This window comes from Lagopus muta, chromosome 2, assembly GCF_023343835.1.
Source record: "Lagopus muta isolate bLagMut1 chromosome 2, bLagMut1 primary, whole genome shotgun sequence".
Taxonomy (NCBI): Eukaryota; Metazoa; Chordata; class Aves; order Galliformes; family Phasianidae; genus Lagopus; species Lagopus muta.
The window spans coordinates 71,915,348-71,941,334 of record NC_064434.1 but is presented as its reverse complement, the minus strand read 5'-3'; the positions used below and the strand labels follow the sequence as shown (position 1 = coordinate 71,941,334).

Here is a 25,987-nt window from a genome sequence, read left to right as displayed (position 1 = left end):
CTAAACCTCCCCTGTCTCAGTTTAAAACCATTCCCCCTTGTCCAGCCACATGAACAGACATCCACCCTCCCAGTTATATACACCCTTCAAGTACTGGAAGGCCACAATGAGATCTCCCCACAGCCTTCTCTTCTCCAAGCTAAACAAGACCAGTTCCCTCAACCTTTCTTCATAGGAGAGGTGCTCCAGCCCTCTGATCATCTTAGTGGCCCTCCTCTGGACTCGCTGGAAGCTGCAGCAGGAATGACAAGCAGGAAGCAGGAAGAATAGCAAACAAGTAACCCAGAGAGCTGCAGAGAGCACTCAATGCACACTGTTGCACTGGACTGCCCAGGACTTTAAAAACAGTAACAGTTGACAAGGTCATTAAGCCCTAGGGTCTTTTTATTCCAGAATAGCGCAGCGTTATTTGCCTCCCTGGTTTCAACCAGTAAAGCTAGGTGGTGCATATGTGGACCGCTTCTGTGCCCCTGCTTTTGGCACATCTAGTGTTAATTTATTTATTTTTTGCTACTCTAGACTTTACAACCAACATCCTCATTAGAGACAGAATAAGGGCATAAATAACCTAATGGGGTTATTAGTCCTGGATTGCTTCATACAGAATGAAGTAAAGCAAGCGTGATATTAAAAAGAACAGAGCAGGAATACAAAGGGAGAGAGAGATCAAATAGAATCGATTCGTTCCACAAGTAAACTAAGAGATTATGACCTGAAGTGACTGCACTACTAAGAGGTTATAAGAAAATGAGTCATTTGAAGCTTGTGGCAAGACCAGAAATGGCAACAGTGGTGAGAGACACAGAAACCCAAGGGAAGCAGAAATTCAGGTTTCAGATTTGCTGAATTTAATTAAAAAAAAAATAATAATAATAATAAATAGACTCAAGAGTTCAGCTGGTGGAGCAATCTCCAGTGTCAGAACTGGTGGAAGCCATGAGCAACTCTCAGAATGGGATGCTTGCAATTATTATTTATGTGTTTGGATGGGATATGCAGCTGTTCTTTGAGGCCAGGAAGAAATTTGCTTTAAATCTGAAGCCTTCCACAGATACTCTGCTTCAGAGTGCTGATCTGGATGCTTTAGAAGTGTTACATTATTTATATGAAATATTTCGTAATATTAAGGTTTTACTCCTACAAGACAAGAGATGGTGGAGCCATCATCAAAACATGGCAAGAAATCTCTGGCCAGAGACTGGTACCACAGAAGTATGAAAACACAAAGCAGTCAGGTTTTGTCACTGCAATGCATGCGTGGGGGGGAATGTCAGTGCCTTTTGGATCAGGCTGTTACAGCACACACTGCTCTCCTTAGTAACATTTTTTATGTACTTGTTCTTTTTCTTTTATATTTTTATTGCCTACTAAACAGTTTCTTTCAGCTCTGCTTTGTGTGATCTACAGCAAAAGGAAAACAGCTCTGTCCAGAGGAGCACTCTGGAAACATCACCCTGACGAGGAGAGAGCTGGTACACTCTAGCACTTAATGTGACACCCTAATCTTGGCTGCAAATCTACAAATGAGGATTTCAACCCGGTCACCACTAAAAATACCAGTTCACTTCATAAAAGACTTAGAACCAGCAAGGAGTCCTTATCTGACACAGTGACAGCACAGGAACTCTGAACAGGGTGCAGAATTCTGAGTTAATGAACTGGGAAAACCATCTGCTGGTCCAAATGCTGTACTTGTGCTTTCAGCATGAAAATTATTGAAGTAATAATACTTTTGCCCATCCTGTGCCAGCATGGGATAGACTTGGCAGTGCCTGTGAAGAGATGGACCCGTACAATGCAGGAATTACCAGCCTGGGTTTGCCAAGCCCCAGTCTGTTTCCAGCATCACCCTTCTGCAGGACTCCCTGCTTCTTTCTTGCCCCCTTCCCACTCTTCCACTTCATTCACCTTGGAGGCATTAGACAGGCACCCCTTACTCAGCTCCTCTCAGCCTGGAAGACGAGCATAACTCCCTGCTGATGAGGAGCAGTGAGAATTAATCTAATTAACAAAGTGTTCATTAACTAACACACTCCGAACCACTTAGATGCAAACGCAGAGCTGAAGTACAACTCTTATGCCTTTGAAAGGATGATCTAAACTGCAGATGCCCTACTCAGCTCATCTGAGACCATGCCAACCTTGCCAGCAAGAGACTGGTCCTGCAGGTGGCCCTGCAGGTTGCTGTGATAAGGAGCCATCCATCCTGCTGCAGAGCCAGCTAGATTTACTAAGACTACATTGCTTGTAAAGAAACAGTAAAACTACCTCCTGGGAAAGAGCACAGCATACAGTGGGAGAGTTAGGACTATCTGCAGTGGAATTACATCGTCTAGCAAGAGCACCTGGAAGAACGGAGAGAACAGTCCTATGATGCTTAAATGGCAGAGTCTGACTGCTGATAGTAAATTTGTGGGGATTCAGGAACACAGTATGTGTATTTGTCTCAGAAATGTGAATACGACATTTGAAACAGCCAAACGAAAATGTCAGATTTTAACCTGGATTTCCCTAAATTGGAATAGATGGTGCATTTCATGCTAGAAATGTTCTGACCATTATCTGCTTCTGTGTTGATTACATTTTGATGTGCCTCTGGTAATGGCTTTAATAAACTGCCTGGAACAAAGCCTGTTAAAGAGTTTTCTTGCATTTAGATGTTCAGACACCACGTGATCAACTGTAGCACAGATGATCATCATTTTACAATACAGAATTTCTAAAATTAAACATAGGAATACCAGGAAAGACCCAGAGCAACTATAACTTGATTTAGGGTCACAAGAGTAATTTCTGTTCTTTGCACGTTTTTGGCTATAGAAATCAAACTCTTTCGATACGCATCAGCTAAGTGTGCAGCACGTCCATTTCTACAACATTCACTTTAGCTAAAACGAAATAGCTCTGTTTCAGACATGCAGCTGCACTTTATGGCACTATCCTTGAATTAATGGGTAGGAGTGCGGGAACGTGATTTTCGAAGCGAGGCTGTAAGAGGCTGTGCAGTGAGACTCCCTCCTGCCTGCAGGTCCTGGAAGGTCAGCTGCAGTGAGGACAGCCAAGTACTGCCAGATACAACATTACCGGGTTCATTTGTCTTCCACCTTCTGCTCCTGTGACATGCTTATTCCTTCCTCCGTTTTGGAGAATGACCTTGTGATCCTTACTTCCAGGATAACGTTCTGCTTCCAGAGCAGCTGCACCAACATCAGTCAGAAACCTGTTCCCTTCTCAACACACCAGTAAGCACAGTACACAGGGCATCCTGGCTGCAGGTTTGCAACCTGGGAGAGGAACGGACAGCCACTATTAATGCCTGAACTGGAGGCATGCCTGCTCTGTTTTGTGATTTTTTTTTTATTTTTATTTTTTAAATAGCAGATTTATAAAGCCCCTGGACTTAAACTGTAATTATAAAATGGCTTTTCTGGCTTTCTCCCAAAGCTGTGGCTCCACAGACCACTATCCAAATATGCTACATAATTTACATTGGATACCCTTTGGCTGTAGTTATGGTCAGTGCAATTGCAGCCACATACAAGGATTGCATGAGAAATGAAAATGCTTGGTTTATAGCAGAAAGCATGAAAGGAGGAGGCAGAGCATCACTCTGAGAGCAGCTAGAAAGCAGAGCAGAAAAGCACAGTCGGCTGCCCTGTTTTGGTGTGCCTGCAAATTCTTACACATGCATAGCAGAGGGTGTTGAAAAATTTAACAGAATTACTGCTGGGGATGCATCACAGCCTACATATTCTGTAAGCACTCATCTCAGCTGAAGAGCAGGCACACATTAATTTAACCAGATGACTTGTTTGTGTTATCTGGAGAAGCAGGCTTACATCTTTCTAAGACTCCCATAGATTTCTCTCAACCTTGGATTTCAGGAACAACTTTTGGTTAAAGCAGCCTACCCACGCTAGATGCCATACTGCAGGCCTTCATGGGGAACATTCACAGGGAGACTTGTCAGCTGCCTTCTACTTGCACTGGGCTCCTCTTTAGTGGACTTTGGTATGATCTAGATGTCTTTCTTCAGGTTGTGACATAAAGGGGTGAGACATCAGCATTCCATTGGCAGAAAGCTCATTTCAACAAAAGAGGAATCAGATCTTTAGAAAATCCTGGGCTCATCCTCATTTACAAGAACACCCCTTCCTGTTCATCTGCCACACTGTGCTACTGTATCACATTCTGTGTTGCTCAAGCTTTTGGATCTCAGCAAGGGGCAAGAAAAGCATCATCCCAATTGATGCCCTCAGGCTTCTGCCTATCCTTCCCTCAGCAGGTACTGTGGGAACAATGCTATCCCCCACACGGACACACACAGAAGCAGTCATCACTCATCACCAGATTTCAGCAGATTTGTGTGCACGTACATGTCTCAGCCCTGTCTACAAGCCCTGTGACATGGCACAGTATTTGGTATTTATTGGAAAGCACCTAGCTCAAGTCACCAGTGCAGATCAGGGTTTCCTGGGAGTTCACTTCAAACAAACACTGAGCAATAATGACACTTTACACAGCTGCATGAGATAGGCAAAGGTGGCATAGGTTTAGGTAATTTAGATCCAACCTAGCATGCATGCTAGCAGAAAAGGGGAATTAGAAATAAATAAAGAGAACACAAAGATACTTGAATGAACAGTTCTGCAAGGAAATGTGTCTGGGCTTGAGTTAAGCCAATGTGTGGCCTGTGAGAAAGAATGAGACAAAGACGACTAAAGCTAAGTCTCTTTACTGTTCATCTCATCACACGGCATCTAAGGAATGGATACGATGATGGATGTCTTAATCCGTTCACAGCATCTCAGCAGCTGAAATAGTTGGTAGGTGGGCTGAGCCATAAGCCAAGACATTCCCAGCATGTGAAAAAAGCTCAGCAGGCAGCTTCAGGACTGGGAGAAGGAAGAAAGCCATGTTAGCTGCCCAGCAGAAAGCACAGAAATTGAAGATAGAAGGCAGAGAAAAAAAATAATTCTTTTTCTTGCTCTTTCTCTGCAAATCCTTGCTCTTCAGTTTTGATGCAAAATTCAGTTCATTACTGTACTTCTTTGGCAAATGGATATTTAACTTTTTTCTTAATAATCAGTGAGGCTTGTAACAATAACGATGCACATACCAAACTAGAGGAACATGGTTAATACATCTTAAAAAGCAATCTTCCCTAGCTCTAGAGAGTAATCTGTGAAATCACAGCAGATCTACTTTGCTAGCTCCCTGTCTCCAAATTTTTCTCACGTTCAGTACCAGAGAGGGTAATGCTGTTTCATGTAAGGCTGCAATTAAAAGCTAGAGAATCCTAAGAGACCTTTGAAAATTGAGGTTTATGTGTGTAAGGCAACTGCTTGCAATCAAATTTAATGTATATACAAATCATCCCAGAAGTGAAACCAACAGAGACAAATGATTTGGTACTGAGAAAGTTCACTAAGTTTCTCATTCAGACGATATAAGAATTTGACCAATAATCCACAAACAGTGCAAATGAGCAAGCCACAAGGAATTAGTCAATATCTCTATGTTCACACTGAAAATCCTGAGAAGATCATATCAAATCCAAAGCATAAATTAATATTCAGGTACCTAAACACGCTGACTTTTTCAGTGGGCTGAGGACTGTCAGCACCCACTCATTTCAAAAGGAATTATGGGTGAGTGAAATAAGAGTTTAAAATAGAAATTTTAGAGGTGAAAGCAGTTAAACTTGGCATCACTGCTGCACGGCATCAGCCACAACAAGACTGTAGCCCAGAAGAGGGTGGCCAGACATTGTTTAGAGGGAGTTTTTCACCTTGGAAGTGGGGACGGCATGCACAGACGGCCATGAAGAAAGAATTACTTATCAAAAGCTAAGAATTTGATAAAAGTACTAGGTGTACAGAGAATGAAAATGTGTTGTTTTGCAAACAAGAACTCTTCCAACTCTACTGTGATTCATATCTGATGGAAAGAAGAGGCTTTACTACTTCTTTGTTTGCAAAGGGCACAGCTTTGTCCCAAGGCACTGCACAAACCCGAGCAGACACTTGGCCATGCTGACAGAGGGCTGGCATGGCTCCTGGCTGCTGCCTACAGCCTTAGATCTATCCTGCAATGTGTGGGGGGCATGCAGGGTGGTATAGGGGAAACTGAGTACCCACCCCACAGCCTGCTCAGGCACACTGGTGGGGAAGGCCAGCCTGTCACACTGTGCTCACAGGGACCTCCTGGGTAATCACTGCTCACACTCCTGCTCTGAAATTCAGATGGAAAGGAATTTTCGGAGCTGTGCCGGCAGTGCTTGAAGACAGGTGCTTGAGAATAAGCAGCTTTCCCACAGCAGGAAGGCAGTGTCAGCTTGCTCAGCAAACAATCTGGGGCCTGATCCTTGAGACTACACTTGGCCCCAGACACCCACAGAACAAGGCAGATGTTGTGCAAGGGGATTTGTTCACCCTAGTCAAGGGCATAACCTACGTTTACCCTAGAGTTAGCACAAAACCCGTGGCTTCTCTTTTCTTTTTTTTTTTTCCCCCTCTTTTTTTTCTTTTAAAACATTTTTGCATTTTACAGGAAAACTTCTGATCTGGACGACACTCAATCGAGACCAAATACAACATACAGAATTTTTCAGTCCCCCCTGCAACTTATGCCTACTTGCTATTCTGCATATCCCTCTACTAGGAAACTAAATGTCTGCAGAAATTCCTTTTGCCACAGGATTCCACAGAATTAGCAGCGTGTAACTTGTAGTACTGTATTCAAACACATTATTAAAGAAACGCAGGTACTTATTCTGGGCATAAGTCTTACCAACGCCCCTCCCTGGTCACAGTGGGAATCACAGAATTGCAGGGGTTGGAAGGGACTTTAAGGGATGATTAAGTCCAACCCCCCTGCTAAAACAGGTAACCATACAACAGGTAGCACAGGTACACATCCAGCTGGATTTTGAATCTCTCTATAGAAGGAGACTCCACCACCTCTCTGAGCAATCTATGCCAGTGCTCCACTACCCTTATCACAAAGAAGTTCTTCCATACATTACTATGGAATTTCTGATGTTCAAGTTACTCCTCATTCTATCATGACACACCACTGAGAAGGGCCCGAAAGAAATGGACTCATCAGCTTCATCCTCTAGGAAAGAGTCGATTGATGAAAGTTGACTTTGGGGAAATCTTCATTTAGACTGCCTGTTGTCCCTCTAGCACGTGTGTAGGCACATGCATACATATGTATATGTACATGCATACAACAATAAGGAGATATTTCCAAAAACCTTCATTACTTGCTCACTGCTCCTTCCAAATGAGTTACTAGCTTCCTCATAGGCATCAAAAAGTGCAAGGAACCCAACAGCAGGACTTTAGGAAAGCTGCCCAAAATACCGTAACACCTCGCTGAGCCTGTCACAGATAATTCAGAGTCACAGAGCCTCACAAGCTCCCCATCCAACATCCTGACTTACAAAAGGCATAATCTGGCTCATTTACTGTGACTGTACAGTGGTAAACTGTTACATCTGACTCTTCCATAAAATCTTTACCTACAAACTGGAACAAAGATCTTCAGTGGCTGGGCTGTCCTTTTTAAAACCTCATGGTCTGTGACGAGGACAAGAGAGAGAGGTTACTTAGTAAACTTAGCCCCCTTGAGAGAAAGAAAAAGCACACTGCACAGCAGTTCCTATCATCACAAATTTTAGCTTGGCATCAGAACTTCTTTTCAGACCACTTCACAAGAACAACAATCATAGCAGTGCAGCATCACTGTGAGGTGAAGCCCTTCACTCAGAGGCCTGGCAGCAGGGTGCCTGTCATGGTGCTGAGCCCCAGCAGGGAGCACTGAACTAGACTGCAGTAGAGGCAAAGCATAAGACAGATACTAGGCATCAGTTGGGCATACTGAGAGCTGCGTATCACATGGAAGAATCATGTTTAAAGTCCTGAGTGAGCCTGAATCCATGCTAAGTGGGCTTATCTGTGGGAGCAGATTAGCTCATCTGCTATAAACGCTATCAATGAGGCCTTGCATCTAACCTGCTGCAGCCAGTCTTACAGTGTTCTCTGCATGTCTTCATCTTGTGAGGATGAATTAGCTCAGATCTTTACTTCTAGGGGAGGAGAGGCTCCTGAGCAGGAAGCAGCACTGGTGGGAAGCCACAGGTTGATATTTATGCCTGTTTACAGGATGAGGTTCATGTTTCAGCCTTGCTGTGGATCTCTACAAGGGACAAGCCCCTCAAGATGAAGTGCCAGCCTGTACCACTGTTACTTCATTATTAAAGACATAGCGAACAGCACCAGCAAAGAATCAAGGGCTTTTCTCATTTGGCTGACGCATGTTTCTGGGGAGCTGGAAGCAAATTTCAAGTGACAAACTCATCCAGATCCTCATCCTGACCAACTCCAGAGCTGCACCAACGGGAGCTATTTTTGGTTTGAAAAGAGTGTAAATGAATTGAGAGTTTGGCTTATGGGGTTACGGAGAACTGGATAACATGATGACAGAAGGGCTTTATAAACATTTATTATTCAAAATCTCTTCTGCAAATGCAGATACGCCTAGGCAATTATCTCACTTTAGCTGCAGATGGGCAATTTTGATGCGATTATTATGCACCTTCAGTACTACAAAGCTTTCAGCGCCATTCCTTTTGAAAATGACTGAATTATACAGATTGACAAAACTAATGAACTATTGCATCTTTTTCCTGTCAGCTGCACACCATCTCGGAGGTGCCATCAGTGAGCCTCACATGGCAGAGCCTCACAGTCACAGCTGTGGGCCCAGAGCACAGGAGAGTCCGGCTTCTCACTGAAGGAGGGCAAACCAGCCATAGTCCTCTGAGACCAGGGTACTGAGGAAGGATGGTTTACCATCATACATTCAGATCATGGCATTAAAATGAATCTAACACTGTTTGTCATCTCTTTCGCAAGTCTCCCTAGGGAGATGTTTCTATATTATCTAAAATCTGTGGTTAATCATTCTTCTGTGATAGACCAAGGCTTTACGGGAAAATGTGACTCCAGATATCAGCAGCATAACAGAGGAACACGACAACAGCTTGTTTTCAGCACAATTGCTATGGAGGAAACACACTTGTCTTCAGTTTTTTGAAACTACTTGCCTCTGGTTTCTTCCAGCAAACATATCTGGGAATAGTAATTTTTAAACAAAACAAAGTTCTTGAGATATAAAGCAGCAGATAATATTTTACACCTTGCCATTCAAAAAATAGGTCCAAACTTAAATATACATTCAACTGGTATGATTTTCAAGTGTAATGTCCTCATTATGATTCCTGTTAACCTAAAAATAAAGCCAATTAAATGCCCCCCTTTGAAAAGATCTCAAAGAAAGTATCTTATTGGTTTGGTAAATTCTAATCATACATTCATGCTTGTTAAGAAACAAATCTGTTAACACACAACACACAACCAAGTGGTTGGTGGTATGATTAAATACTTTGCAGACACTCTGACGTGACTGCAGTCACATAAGAGGGGGCTGGACCCCTCTTAACTTGGATATGGCTCTGTGGCTGCTGAGCCCCATCAGGCCCTGGAATAACCTTAACTAAGAATGGACTTGGCCTATAAGCAGTATCACTAAGCACACTGTTCACTGAAACAACGCATGATTTTCTGATCTAGCTGAACTCATAGGAGAGGATGTATAAGTACTATTGTTTGTATGAGTTTTACACTGCAGCAGAGCTCATGCCTGCCCCACCATCTCTTGATTTCTAAGCAAGCACTCCTTTGGGATGCTCCTGTTTTTCAGGCTCTTGAGCACTCAGCCACACACTGTTAGAAATCTCCCTTGTTCTCAACATCTCACACATTTTGTTTGAAGCCACCTAGTTCCTTCCCCAGTCCACACATGAACTAACTGATCTTCGTTGTATTCTACTACCATTGTCCCTTTTACACAGGAGTCCTCTACAGGGAACAGTGAAAAATTTGCTTATTTTAGATAAGTAAAAACACTGCATAGTGGGTTAATACAGTTTCTAAAAATTTTAATAAAAAAATAACTAATCAAATCAACATGCTCTTGTCAAAGGACAGACAAATATTTAAGGTAGCTTTCACAGAAAGGGGCAAACAGCAGCAGAAGGGGTACCATTCATGCCAAGGCATGAATACATGTAATTTTGGGATTTCTACTGCATCTTTTAACGTCCTGTCTCTAAAGCACACAAACTTAAATAATGATATTTTTCTCATTGTATGCAGATCACTAACCTTTAACAACACAAAGAAATAGATATGATGAAACTCTGCACTCATCACGTGAGCTCAGAAACCCGTCATCATCAGGACAAGAAACCTCCTCAGGTCGCATCAACCAGAATTACAACCTGATGTTCAGGATACCCTGGAGAGATGTCTATCAGCAGCACCATTTGTAAGATGGCAGAAATATCAGACAGAATTACCTTCATTTTTATTCAAGGTATTCCTACAAAGTATTGAGAGTTTTTGGCTATTTTCTAGTGTGCTATTTAATAGGAGAGTTTTTCACAGCTGAAGAATTTTCTTTCTGTACTTGGAAATCTACATGTACTCCAGCTGAAAGCATAAAAAGCCAGACTAGTGAAGAAAACTGTAGTTTCAGCACAGAAAAAGCAGCATGTAATTTTCAAAAGATACAAAGAAGCAAATTAAGGGGAAAAAAAAAAAGACTATTAAATAAAAAGAAAAAAAAGTAACATGCTTTTTAGAGGCAAGGCAAATATAAATGCCAGATGACACACAGAAAAGTTCTACTGTAGTAAATGGGCCCAGGCTCACGTTATCCAAGGACACTCAATGTCCTACAGGAAGGTTAATGCTGAGAGGACATTCACATAACATGATGTCCCTCAAGTTTAGCATTTGCATCTACTGAAAGGAACAGGAGATGTCATCCTTCATTTAGACTTCCAGAGGCCCATTCACCCTGTGGGAGTCTGAACTTTTTACAGGTGCAGTGGAAGGATTTCAAAGTTATGGAGGAAAAATAAACTGGCAAAATAAGCAGCTTAAGCAAAGAGATAAGTAACCATCCAGCTCTAAAGAGAAGGAATGCGATTTGGAAATTGAAAAACCACAAGCAGCTGAAACCAAATAAATCAGGGATATGGGGAGGAGAGGATGGATAATAAGGCCACAGTGGACTTGATTAGTATAGGCTTACTGAGTACAAGGGACCAACACGACATAGTGATGACTGTGAGACTATGAAGTAAACGAGTCTCTTTCCTTAAACTCACAGAGCAATAGCTCTGACTGACAAATAAACCAACACGAAGGCTGTTTCTTTTTCATAGCAGCACCAAAGAGAAGTGGTTTTCACTGACCACCACTTATATGGGAAACAGCAATGGATTTTGTTCACTTTCTCAATTTCCCAGCAGATTTTCTGTCAGGAAGCTACCATTTGGATAGGTATTTCAGCATTGGAAAACACAGAAGTGGTTGTACATGGGTGTGCAAGAGCATAGACAAACCTGTTTACCCACCAGTCCATATTTTACCAATGTTTCCCTAAAAAACAAACAAAAACCAACACTATGGATTTCCATGGACTGTAATATTTAACTGCCTGACAGAGTTTTTCAAGATCTGACACCCTGTTCATAGACACTTATGCTATTGTTAACCTTCATCTTTGGCTGTTTCTCCACCTAGAGCTCTGACTAACAAACAAGAGTGGCCAGACCCCTCAGCCCCTGCCCTTACAGGATCTTGAGCCAGGTACTTGTGAATTTATACGAGGCTGCCTTTTAATACAAACACAAATAATTCTGGGAAATCTGGACACAGCCCATAACCACTAGGCAGCAGGACAAAAAGGATTTTTCCACTTCTCCAGTGCTGCCAGCCTCAAACACTTCTCACATTGTATCATCCATCTTTATTGAGAGCTGTTAATTACAGCTACGTAGTCTGCTACCATACAGGCACTTCCCCTGTTTAAAACAGCTTTAGAGGTAGCAGCCTTCAAGATATTTTGACACAGATCTGGGCTGAAAAAAAAAAAAACCCTGAACTTCCTCACCACTTCCTCCTGAGCTGCGTTGTTTCTATTGCTGTCATAAACAATGTGATAGAAACTGTGTAGGATAGCCTTTGTTTAATGAGTTTGTACTCTGGGGATCAAGGTGCTTGATACATTGAGTGAGGCAGAGTGCTGGAGGTGGGCAGGGAGAAGGAGACCTCTGGGTTCCCTCCAGCTCTGCTGTTTTTAGTTCCATAATCTCAGTCAGAGTATAGGGGTCAGCATAGGTAGGATCAGCATGTTTACCCTTGAGTTCTCCTGAGACAAGGCCTAGAAACACAGAAGTCTGTAGCTTACCTTTCTAACCAGAAGGTTAGTTAAAGAAGCACTCTTTGCCTGCAGTTTAACTGCTGACCAGGGGTCATCCAGTGCTGCAGGACTCTTTCTTCCAAGCAAAAGCCATTATATAAACACACTGTTTCATAGCACATGCCCTGCCTTTCGGCAGTAAGAATTAATTCTGTTTCTAGTCTTTGCCTCAAGCACCATTACCTCACAGGAAGCATACAATAAAATTATTGTGAAGACACAGGAGATAAGACAAAATTAAGGAACAAGCCTAATTTACTGGACACCACTTAGTGGAATCATCCTTGGAACGATTTCACAAGCCAGGATCACGATTAAAGAACATGTACCTCTCCCAGTCAGGCAGCACCAGTTTTTATTCTTGCTTAGCATTCCACAGAAGTCTAAACAGGACAGTTGACCACCAACAAGTGATCTTCAAAAGATGACAAATCTTCTGATTTTCACCAGGCATGAACGTTAGGCTCTTTTCACAATATTGTGACCAGAAATACAGATGCAATCTCCAAGTGTATCTTCAGAAACTTAGAGACCAAATTACAAAGTATCACTGTAATGTAATAACGCGATGGAAAGTACAGCAATAGTAGCAGGGTAGCACTATCCTAGGCTGCAGTAAATGAGAACAAGCCCAAAAACAACAGTCATAGATGCAGAAATAAAGGAAGAAAAACTACTTACCTTTAGAAGACCTCACATAGGCAGGGATCTTCAGTAAGATACCCTTGCCTCTACTGCCAGCCCTTAAATAAGGTCTGGAGAGGGGTGGATCCTGGCTCCAGCCCTTCTGGTCACTCAGGTACATTGCATGCACCTGAGCTCCCCTGGGTTAGCCCTGCCTTGCTCAATCACTAGTTCAGACCATGACTTAGCATTTCCACTACAATCAGATTCCTAAAAAGTTCTTACCAAGACTAAGACGTGAGCCCTCAAAAGCAGAGCTGACTACCTAAATAGAAAGTAGCCACAAAAGTTTGGGTTAGAAAGGGTGGTAAACACAACAATGTCTCTTTATGCACCTAATAGCAACATTGTGAGAATAACTTCCAGAGAAGTTAGGGCACAGGTGCTGATTTTGGGGATGTTCTGCCAGCCACTCACATCATCAAATCGGTGTAGGTACTGAGTTCTCACACCATACACTTGAAGAGCAGAAAAACTACCACCCTGAACTTGGGTCCAGGAGAAGCTTCTTAAACTCTCCAATAGAAAACATTAAGAGCAGTGTCACTTCAAATCCAAGCAGGCAACTAACTCGGATGCTGGAGGGCTCTCACCAGCAGCAAACAGACTTTTTCTCTGCCTATCTTGTTGTTTACCTCATGTCTCCTTTGCATCGCCTCATGTTTCCATCTTCTCTTCAGGTGTTTGCTCTCCCCGTGCATTTTGGAGTAAATCTGGCATCCTAGCTGGCAATGCTGGCATATGCATTGTGGCACTGAGGAGGCAGCTGTGGTAAATTTCCTAGATAATCTAGTCCCTACTACTGTCTTGTGCATAGAAAAAATTCACATGAACAAGAAGATAGTATAGAAATATTCTAGAACTAGAGGACTACGTATTTCCTCCAGAATGGGCAGCTCACAGAGCATAGTTTTGACAGTTGGATGAGAAAGTTTTGTTTCAGAAGGTACAAAGAGCAAGAAACCATGGCCTGTCCAGGGAGGTGGTAGAGTTGCCGTCCCTGGCAGTGTTCAAGAGGTGTCTGGATGAGGAGCTACGAGATATGGGTTAGTGGCTTGTGGTAGCAATGGTAACGGGAGGACAATTGGACTAGATGATCTTGCAGGTCGTTTCCAACCTTGTGATTCTGTGATTAACTACTAATCACCTAAGAAAACAAGCTTCCACCAGGAAACAGCTGAAACAATGATTTGAATGATAACCTGGCAATAAGACGACAGAGCTGCACTATGACAAGACAGCAGCTAGGAGTCACCTCCAGGGTGTGACATCTAATCCTACTGTCCACTGTGATACATGGAATTTTCAAAAGGAAAGGGACAGCAGCTGCTACAGTTTCCATCAGGAAGAGGTAAGTCCTTAGCTTAGAGAAATGGAAGTTGATAACAGCAATACTCTGAGCTCTGTGGCTTATGCTTCAGCTGAGCTAAGCCCAAATCAATACCCGTGACTGAGCTTGACTCTGTACGCACAGCAAATTGGACAGCCAGTGGATGCCCACCAACACTGCTCCTACCTCAGGCATCATGTTGTTCCAGCAGGAGTCACTACTTCTGCTACTTGGTTAGTAGTACAATTTGGTGTTGTTTTCAGCCAAAAACCTTGGAAAAAGTGCAGATTTTTTTACTGCAGAGAAGCACTGAAAACAACATAGGAAGTGATACAGTAGCCTGCTGATAACACATGATCAACAATTCAGATACCTGCAGCAGACACATAGGTGACTATGAGTATGATAAATATTCAACAATATATTTTTAATTAACTGTTTCAATCCCAACCACACACTTAAGCTCTGACAGACTGCCACAAAGATCAAAACATTATAAATTGCAGCTACTCCTGATTTGTATCTTACTCATGCAAGAATTAGATGCTGCACCTTCTAACTTCAAGAGTTCTCTTTGGATGTTGATTTTTTTTCCCCAAAAAGCTAAGGGGAACTTGAACAGTAAAATTATTTTATTTTGAGGAACAGAAAGTAAATAAGTATTATTTTAAGTCTCATGTAGTGAATTAGAGAAATAAAGTTTATAAACTGTAGTTTTTTGAAAGAAAACATGCTTCATTTGGTGACATTTGCTAAAAACACTCGTATTCACCATGCCTTGATGCTTTTTTAGTTTATTTATGACTCTGCTAATGTGGACTGCTTTGGTGGTGATGCTCCCACCTAAGTAGTAATATAAATCAGTAGGATGCCAAAAGTCAACCACACTAGAACATTTAAATGCTGTTGGGTAAGTGAGATGCATGAATACAAAATGCTGAGAATGAATAGTAAAAATGTAGCCAACCACATCAAATCAGGCTCTGACCTTCTTAATTTGTAAAACTGCATCATGCCCAGGTGATACCAGCACCTGTAGGGCCAGGTTCTCTGTCTGCTGCAGAAGAGGAGGACAGTGATGAGTCAGGATTGAACTAAGAGACATGGAATTACTGGGAATGCTGGGCTACTGCCTCATCTCCTCCATGCTAGCAGAAATGCATGTGAAACACATTGACAAACTGACCCATGTTCTTCTGGTTATCATGTGAAGCCACAGCACTGATTGCATCTGGCCACTGAAGAACCAAGTCTCAATTCTGAACACTTACGTAGCTTAAGCAAAAGTGATTCTTGTGAAATTAATGTTGGTAAATTAGCATACAGAAGACCTGCTGTGTTAGCCCCTTTCCATTACTGCTTTCAGTATTTTCCTTTGGTTCCATTCCAAAGAATAACTATACTTCTATATCCTCTATTTTTTCCTTCCTTTCAAAAAACAATACTCAAATCCAGAAAGATCAGAGGCAGTAGTTTGGGGTAGCATAGAGACAAAACTGTGATTCAGTGAGAAGGAACATATCGAGACATGCTCAAATGTGGTTGTGGATCAGTACAGGTATATGTGATGATTCTTTCATTCACCTCACACATCCCCTGCATTCGAGGTTGTTGAAGAGATTTAGTTTTAGCTTCTGGTGTTTTCTTTAGCCCCAGTGCTTTATGAAGTAACAATTAAGACCTCAATAATAAACAATTACATAAATAATCATACAGACCATTGCAGAAAGTGTGCCCTTTACTTCTCAAAAGCGTTCAGATGAAACTATCATGAAAATAAACAAGCATTCTGAAATATTCTCTTGCTAACATGGGAACAGAGTCCTCAGCTATTCCCCTAGCTGTCACACAGACTGCATCTTTACAAAGGTATGTTTTCTTCTGCCTGGAGAGACGCAAAACTAAACAAGGTTTTATAGGGATTTTATTTTCATCTTCCATGCACAAAAGAAGCTTTAAGCTCTAAGTGCTTTTAATTTATGTTACCTCATAAATTAATAACGTAAGTATGATGGAGGGCGGCCCATCAGATTAAATGTGTCATTTTATAAAGCAGTTTGGAAGCAAGAAGTACAAAGTCAAGATGAAGTACTCTTAAACGATCCATTAGGTGCATAAATCATTACATATGTTATTTCTGGACTGGACAACAATTGAAATTAACAACAATTTGCTTGCACAAGAAGTGAAAGAGCAGTGATGACCCTGCAGTGCTCTCCTGAGGCCTGCTAGAATTTCCTGGGTCATCTCCCAAGGACAAAGTCCTGCGCAAAGAGTGCACAGCATCCCTGGCAGCAAGCATGGGACAAACCATCCCAATTGATCTACATTTGGGCACAACTCTTGAATTCAGTGGAGCTGCACAGGGAGCCTGCGTCAATTTGTACATGAATGCAGGTATTTTGGCTTGCCTTAATTCAACCTCAAAGGTAGGGAAGAGATTTTTTGTTCAGCTCCACTAGCATGGATACAATCTGGACAGTTGCAACACTGCTTCAGTGAAATCAGGAGTGACTCTCTGTGCTGCAGACACAAGTGGTATGTCTACTGGTGCTTACATAGGATAGTACTTACCATGTAACTACTTACTACTACTTATTGAGGTGACTTAGATGTCATGTTTCTACCTTCTCCAACTATCTGCTCTTCATTTATCTCATAGCAAATTCCTGCCAAAGGGTTTAGATATGTATATTATAAAATACACGAATGTGGAAGATAGAAGTAGCAAATGATTGAGGAAGTTTTTTGTTAGCACCCCATCAGAACTATTAACTGTCTAGAAGCCTATCCAGAGCCTCCCTAACAAGTCTGGCTGTGCCTGGAGCACAAGCTTTTCTGAAGGTGGTCATGCCTCACAGACCTATCAAGTCTCCAGATAGTTGCACACACAAATACAGGGACTAACTAGGAGGCAATTCTAGAGCCCAGAATGTGACTTATGTGCAAGTGAGATCTCAGCCAAAATGGAGTGAGGAGGTGAAAAGTACAGCAGTTCTTTGTACAGCACCACTGAAAGGTCTTAATTTGGATAACTAGCTACATAAACACATGGTAGGTGACAGTTCTCCTGAAGCTCTGCCTCATCCAGAGAGCAGAAAGAACCAGAGGTCTACAGAGACTTGCTCAAAACCACAAAACAAACCTGCAGTAAAGCTAAGAAACAAAGCCAAATCTCCAAATACCCGTCTACCCTGACAGCAATAAAAACCCTGCAAATTCCCTCTAGTCAGTCTACTACTCAGACTCACAAATGCACATTCTTCACAAAGCCTGCTGCAGGCTGATTAGTAATGATGTCCCCCTGTATTCCAAACAGGCTGCAGGGCTTGCACCTGCTCTTCGACTCAGTCATCACTTAATTAAATGGAAGACGTAAAGCTACCAGCTGTATCAACTAACTGCAGCAAGGAGGAGTATAATACCAGGGATATGATGAACCACAGTCACCCTCCACTCCAGAATTCATCAGTATTTAGAACGTTGTTTGAGTGCAATTGGAAAGAAAAATACAGGCTAACCAAAGAAAATAAAATGTAGCTGTTTGGGACTAACATTCTTTATTGTTTTTAGATTCAGGTGTTGCTTTCTCTACTCTTCATTCTTCTTGCATCTCTGAAGCCTATATGTCTGCTATGGAGTAAATGACAAACACAAGCTGAAAAACAAAATGTGGCATCTTATGAAAACGTCTTTAGAACTGCTGGGTTCTGTTCTACCAACATCAGTGTTAAGTTCCTCTATCTGCAGCTGCCTCAATAATTTAGAACAGAAGGAAAATATAACTAAAGCTAAGAAGCACAATTTCAATATTAATAATGTTAACCCTAGTAATCTGAGGTATAAAAGAACTAAGTACCTTGAATTCTTACATGTTTGCTGTAGTGAGTTTCTTCCCCACTGCTGCTTCTGCAAGCTGAGAAACATGTACTTCTTACTGTTTATTTTCTAAGCTACTTCATTAAAAAGCTGTGAGTCCCACTGTGTAACAGAAGGGGAAAATGTTGTTCACATCCTTTCATGTATCAGGGAGGCCCTGACACAGGACGTCCTGATGGCTGATTCATCCCATCTGTCCCAGATGCCTTTTTTAAGCCAAAAGAAGATGAAATGAAGGAGCGCTCACCGAGAGGCGGTCCTTTCAGCAGCAACCTCAGCCCCTCATGGAGGATGGGCACTCAGGGCTTTCCGTGAGTGCTTCAGGCTCTGTGGGTTTGGCATGCTGTGAAGATAAGGTGTGCTGAAGACAAAATGCTGTTCTTGGTTATGACTGTGCTTCCTCCCGGAAATAAACAAAACTGCTCCAGTTTAACTGGGATCAGAGTCTATGCTTAGATGTCGGGGCATAATGCCAGGAAAATACTGCAATACCTTTTTGCTTGACTATTTGAGGCACTGCACGAATCTTGATTTTGGAAAAAGTTTTTTTAAGCTTACTCAAGAGATTGCTATGAAAGTCAGCTGCAAGGTAGAGGAAGAAGATAGTGATGAAAAAATGATAGCCACAGGAGTTTGAACAGAAAACTCTTGAGAAGTAATTACAGAAAACACGGACTTCCATTAACTGAATTCTAGCTATTTTAAATAAACCCAGACTTCTTAGTTTTGGAGTCAAACTGTATTAAGAATAATAACAACATCTAGCGCATGACGGAATTAATTCAGAACACCCTTCAACAAACCTGAAGAGGCAAGCAAACGCAGGTTCGATCTAATGAATAAAAGCTCTGCTTAGGGGCAGAGCACCATGCAAGAGCCACAGGGAAAAAAAAACAAACAACACAAAAGCTCCCATACCTGTACCTCTGCTTCGGAGACTGCTTTTCAGCTGACTTAAAAACATGTCCAAGATAATACAAAGGAAAGAATAAAAAGTTCCAGTTTGTTGCAAACCACGTTAGAGTGAAGGGCGCATCAAATTTCTTAAAGGTCAGTTTTGCTAGCTGGGTTGAACCCGACCAGGATGAGCAGACACCCAAGACCACGGCCACACCCCAGAAAATCTTCTTGAGTTGCGTCACGGAGCATTTCCAGCAACAGCGGCTCACCCTTCCACCTCCTTCTGCCCCGGCTTGCATCTGTGCTTCAGCTGGGGCTGGGGACTCCCGGGAGCGCTCATCCCCTGGGGAGAAGAAAACACAAGGCTTACTAGGGAAGTCCAGGTAACGCTTCAGTTTTCACACCCTGGGCCCTTCTGAAGTCAGCAACTTACTTACCAGCAAAACAAACAAACAGTAACAACAGGAAAAAAAACAACACAAAGCAAACCCAAACCAGACCTTGCCACAAAATGCCATTCTTTTTTAGATCATTGCAAGGCCTCTGGTTCAACTGAGGCATAGAATGTAAATAGTAATTATCACCTCTAGATTTAGGAGCTGCTGAGTAAATGGAGATTAAAATTGCATGTTGTTCTGATGTACGTAGAAAGATTTAACACATCACTTAAAACTGATGCTGTTGGGGTATGTAAATGAATAAAAAATATGGATTTGAGTGTAGGGAAACAGCAAAGGAGATTACAGCAACACTTGAAATTGTTACTGCCTTGGAAAATATGGAACTGGGCAGCTTATGCAATATAATGACTCTTCAGGAGGAGGAAGGGCACAATGTGTTTCATCTCACAGTTAAGCATGACCACCACCATGTACGTTCTGTGATTCATACTGAACTTGGATCATTAAGCATTTGAGTGGTCTCCTAAGGTTGTAGCCCAGGGGCACAAATCAGACCAGCCCACAGGCTGCCCTAAGAGCATCTCAGACTAGGCCGCCCTTGTTTTTTCAGCGCTAGCTCTGCACCAAACACAACACAGCATGTTAAATTCAACATATCCCTGTTTAACCAAGCTCAGGATTCTGCCCGAAAGCTCAGTTTCACACGCACCTCACTGCTGATCCCAGCACACAGCATAACATAGCAGAGGAGATTCTCAGGACACACCTCAGCACTCACCATCCCAGTCACAGACACTGCACAAACCAGGCGACGCTTTTAAAGATGTCACCTGCTGTATTTCTGATCTCAAATCAACCACATGACAGCCATGAAACATAAGCCTCCCCTTGGCTTACGTTTCTCAAAACGTGTCTCTTTTTCATACTGTGGCACTGGGTTTAATAATGTTTCCTCTTCTAAGAAGACCTTGTCCCTTTACTTATCTCCTTAAACATAAGTTGTTAGAACCTTCCTATCTTACCACTATCAGCAGGCACAGTATCTAGGTTGTGACTGAATGAGTAACACCAAGCTAGGTGTTTCAATTCTTCCTGAGATCTAAAGGTGCTGGCAGACCTCATCAGCAGACCATTTCCTTTAGGGAGTGTAAATTAATCTCATTAAAATGCTGCTGAAGCTGACAGTCACCTGCATGCTACACTCAGCAGGGATTTCTCTTAAAGGGTGATTTCAGTTCAGTTGGTCCATCCATTTTAAGAAGAAATAACAGAAATTCATGATGAAATTCAGTAGTCTACAACTTCAAAAGATCCAAAGGTCACTGGCTGTACTGAAAGGCAGAAAAAGAAATCTAAGTACAGCAAGGATACCGAGAGACTATATTGCCAAACATTTATATATTTTCAAAGTAGACTAAGAGAGATCTGCACACAGAAGTCCTTCCTTATACTGGTGGCCATCGGTGTTGGGAATGGACAATCTTTTAAAAAATCTTACTGCAGATTAAACTAAATTTGTATTTACCTGATCAGGCTGATTTATTACCAAAGAAAAGATTTATTCTAATGGATAAGCATATTTAATTATTGCTTTATCTACAAGAAATCTATGATTTACGAAGTATCATTAGTTCACCTGGTATGGTTGTAACACAAAAAAACTGTGGCCTCTGATATCTTGAGATCTAAGAAAAACATACAGCAGCAACAGAATAAACATTTAGATTACTGTTGGTGTTTGAGTGGTTTTAAAGTGATGGGATGTTCCTGATCTCTGCACTTACTTCAGCTTTCTACAGAAGACTGTGTGGGCAGCTTCTCATATAATGGGAGGTAAATCAGCAAGCCAATAAATTATCCAAAGTTAACATAGTATTGTGTTCAATATACAGCAGGAAGCTTACAAGCTACCTGCTAAACATCAGAAGAAGCGAGAAATGAAATAAGGCTGAATGTGAAGCTCTAGCTCATTCAAAAGCATTTTAATGCACTTTCTTTACACCACTTATAATGAATGCCTCTTTCCCTATTACCTGCACGGATTGGTCAGGGTTCGTTGTACAATCATTTCAACTGCACCAAATAGTGAAGGTGCCAGCACCTTCTTTACTGTCCACCACACAAACCCTACAATGATGACTGAATTTTTAATTTCCCCTCAAGCTTTTCTAATGGGCACTGTCACTGTAACACCAAGCTGTGAGACTTCACACATATTCATGAACACCCATGGGAATGCTTCCCAAGGAGGACAGCTGGGCACCACAAAAATGAAACCAGGAAGGCCACTGATGTCATCTATCAGGACTTCATAAAGGCCTTTGACAATCCCACATAACATTATTCTCTCCAAATTGTAAAGATAAGGATTTGATGAGTGGACTGTTTGATAGATGACTGCAAGATCGTACTCAGAGAGTGATGGTCAATGGCCCAATGTCTGGATGGAGATTAGTGACAAATGGTGTCCCCCAGGGGTCGGTAGTGGGACTGATGCTCTTTAATATCTTCATCAATGATACTGAGTGCACCCTCAGCATATCTGTGGATGACCAAGCTGTGTGGTGTGGTTGATATGTCCAAGGGACAGGATGCCATCCAGAGAGACCTAGACAGGCTTCAGCAGTGGGCCCAGGTGAACCTCATAACGTTCAATAAATCCAAGTAGAAGGTATTGTACCAGGGTTGTGGCAATCCCCACTATCAGTACAAGCTGGGGGATATAACGACGGAGCACAGCCCTGTTGAAAAGGACTTGGGGGCACTGGTGGAGGCAAGATGGACAAGAGCCAGCCTTGTGCCTTCAGAGCACAGAAAGCCAACCATATCCTGGGCTGCATCAAAAGAAGTGTGGCCAGCAGGGCTAGGGAGGTGATCCTGCCCCTCTACTCTGTGCTGGTGATACTTCACCTCGCGTACTGTGTCCAGATGGGGAGACCTCAGAACAGGAGAGACCTGCTACAGCACATCTAGAGAAAGGCCACAAAAATGATTCAAGGGATGAAAAATCTCCCCTGTGAGGACTGGCTGAGAGAGGGGCTGTTCAGCCTGGAGAAGAGAAAGCTTCAGGGAGATCTGAGAGTGACCTTTCAGTATCTAAAGCAGATTATAAGAAAGAAGGAAACAGACTTTTTAGCAGGGTCCGATAGGACAAAGGGAAGTGGCTTCAAACTTTAAGAGGGTAGATTTAGACTGCATATAAGCAGCAGTATTCTACAAAAGGGTGGGGAGGTGCTGGAACAGATTACACAGAGATGTGGTGGATGCCCTGTCCTTGGAGATATTCAAGGCCAGGCTGGAGGAGGCTCAGAGCAACCTGATCTAGCTTTAGGTGTCCCTGTTCATTGCAGAGGAGTTGGACTAGATGATGTTTAATGGTCTCTTCCAACTGAAACAACTCTAGATTTCATAGTTCTAAAGCAGGGTGCAATTTACTGCGCTGAGGACTTGCCGGCCGGCTGGCACGCATGACATCCAAAGTTGTAGCTCTCTTGCCCAGTCCCTGTGTTCCTGCAGAAAAAGTTTCCCTCACAAAAGTCACAGGTGCACAGATGGGGTGACCGAACCCTCAACATGGATGAGAAGCTTCTCATCCTATTTGTAAAACTGCACAAGGGCCAGCTGGCACTAGACTCTATGGTAATTTAAAAATGGTAAAATGGCTTTTTCAGAATGGATGAGGCAGGACTTTGAAGAATTTTATTTCTGGACATGTTCCTCCAGACTTCCTGTGTTCCTTCCTTTGCCCTTTGCAGCACACTGCTCTGCATGCTACTGTATCCCCAAAAAGAGTAAATCGAGATGCTAAGATGGATCAAAAATGCCTATCATGCTTTTACTAAATTTAGTTTTTCATTCTCCCTTTTGTTCATTCATTTTCCTGTTTCATAAATCTCAACTGGAACCATTCCTCGCTCCTTCCCTTTCAGCCTAGCAACTGAAGGAAATCACCTCCAGTGCTGCTGTCAATGTCATTTTCCACTGGGATACGTAACCCCAGAAAACAGCCATTCTCCATTTCCTCCATTAAGGGTGAGACTTCTTTCAGATAAGTCCATAAACCTGTGGTAGGGCCATCTACACCTGACCTAGTGAACCCCTGCTTCTGGCTAAGTTTAGGGAGAAATCAGGCACTGGAATGCACAGCTTATCCTACACATGCCTTTGATGAAGTGGCCTTTATCACTGCCTACAGTTGCTTGCTTGCGTTATGTTAAGAGAAAAGCCATCCAGTGGTGGTATCATCTTTAAGCAGCCTGTCCAGTTCACTTCAAGAATCTTACACCTCTCTTAATGACTTAAGGCTCCTGTGCACAGCTTGCCAGTTAAACATTTACCATAGGGCCATAATGTACCACGCTGCCTTTGTTAAACATGTGATACTGACAGAAACCATGGGTGGCATTCAACTTACCAGTCTGAGACATCTGCTGTGCAGATTCATGTATCTGAGACAGTCATTTACACATTCTGCATAGTTAGTAGACACAAAAAAAGACATTTCCATAGCACGATTTATCTCATCTTAAAGGAAATGATAAAACAAGCCAGATGAATCACCTTCTCCAAGTGCTTGTTTCTCTCCACTAGCCCTAAACAGGCAGAGGTGGTAAGCTCAGAATTGACTAGTGTAGGTGACTGAGTGAAGTTCCACCTGCCCACCATGGCTGTCAGGCATCAAGAGTAAATCCACACAGATATCGTGGCAGGCTCTGAGCTGGGCAGATATATATATATATACAGTTGTCAGCAGTGAACTGCTTTAGCTGTTCCAACTCATCAGCAAATGACTGAAAGAAGTACTACAAAAGCACAGTGTGCCTTTGCCAGCCCTTCAGAGACACTAAGAACAGACTAAGGTCCTGTCTATTAGGGACTGAAACATGCACCTAATGATTATGTACAGCTCCACCAGCTTCCCCAGGCTATGAATGTGCTTGAATGTAAGCATAATGTAACATATTATTAAATAGCTCTTTTAGTCAGGCTTCTGAAAAATCTTCGAAAGAAGGAAGAATCCTCACAGGTCTCTGACAAATACAATTAAGCCATCCTCAAGGCATTTGTTTTTTGCTAGTCTCTTAAACGTTTTGTAGCTGTTTGGGCATTGCACAAAACAAGACTGTAAAGCTTGCAAAAGTATTGCATGCTCATAATAAATAAGGGAGAAGGAGCTGAGACACAATCCTGTAACACAGCAACTGATCCTCAGAGTGGTTAGGAGCTCTAGAAGCATGTAATGTGCAGGGGGATCAGAGCTGGATGCTACAAAGGCATATCTGCACAACCTTGGCTGCTATGTGGCCTCGTCTTCATCCAGTAACAAGGAGAGATCAGTGGGAAATAGCTCAAAAATTACCAACATACCTAAAAAAATCATACAATGACTTCTGGTGGTTATGTTCTGGACAGAGATTACTATTTGTCTCAGTGGCAGACTCTCAAACTCCTTCAAGTATTTTTATCCCATTTCCACCTACCACAGTAGCTATGCATTATTTAGCTGTCCAGGATTTTTGAACTAAGCTGCTAAAAACAGCTGAGGCATCATCCTATAAAGAGAAGAATAAGTGCCAAATCCACAAAATAATGTCTCTAATTGCCACTATCTGTCTAAATCTGAAATGTTGGCAGTGTTGCCAAAGCATTTTCTACACAGTTGGTGAGGTCAAAGAGTGAGGTCTCAGGGCATGGATGTCCAACCTTTTGGCTTGCCTGGGCTGCACTGAATGAAGAGGAAATTTTCTTGGGCTGCATATGTGTAGGTCACTCTGAAGTAATGCCTCCTATTTACTTTCATGGAAACTACAACATTGCAGTGAACACAGTAACTCTGTTTGATAGAGCAAACTCTTAGCTGCAAAACACTATTTTTCAACACAATCACCACCATTAGCTATGTTTTTTCACTGGCGATGAATGAGAGCCTGCATGCCATGCTTGTAACAATGCGCACCAGTAGAAGTGACCCACAGTTTTTGTCACCGCTGCTGAAACACACCACCCACTACTCAACTGTGCTCACATCCACTGTTCGGTCTCTATCAACACTCAGCAAGCATCAGTGAATGTCAAGGCATGCAACATTTTCTGCATGAAGGAATTCAATTCCACACCTTTGCTTCGTACCCACTTCCATGTCAGACACGTTCTGTCAGACTACCCCCCTGGTGCCATCTGTCACACAGCAACAACATGTAATGGAATGTTGGCAGGAAGGTTCAACTTCTACTGCCATACCACCGTCTGCCTCTGACACCGTGGGCCAACATGATAAAACAAGAGGCGTTATTTTTGGAGCATCTCTTGGAAAATATATAGCTAATGTGTATAAGTAACAGAACTTATTTTATGTCAGGGATCTCTCAAGGTGTGCATCACAGATTTTTGATGAAATTTTACTATTCCTGTGCTTCATCCTTCAAAATAAAATAGTTGCTTGCAATTGTAT

General features: G+C 42.4%; 1 protein-coding gene across 4 annotated transcripts in view; it reads right to left on the bottom strand.

Annotated features, from left to right (window-relative positions):
- Positions 1–25,987, bottom strand: part of SLC35F3 (solute carrier family 35 member F3) — a 147,442-nt gene that overhangs the window by 13,687 nt on the left and 107,768 nt on the right. For all 4 annotated transcript variants that reach the window (XM_048935267.1, XM_048935265.1, XM_048935264.1 and 1 more), the window contains one exon: positions 19,154–19,478. In XM_048935267.1, coding sequence (XP_048791224.1) covers positions 19,154–19,478 — 325 coding nt within the window. The remainder of the gene's footprint in view (positions 1–19,153; positions 19,479–25,987) is intronic.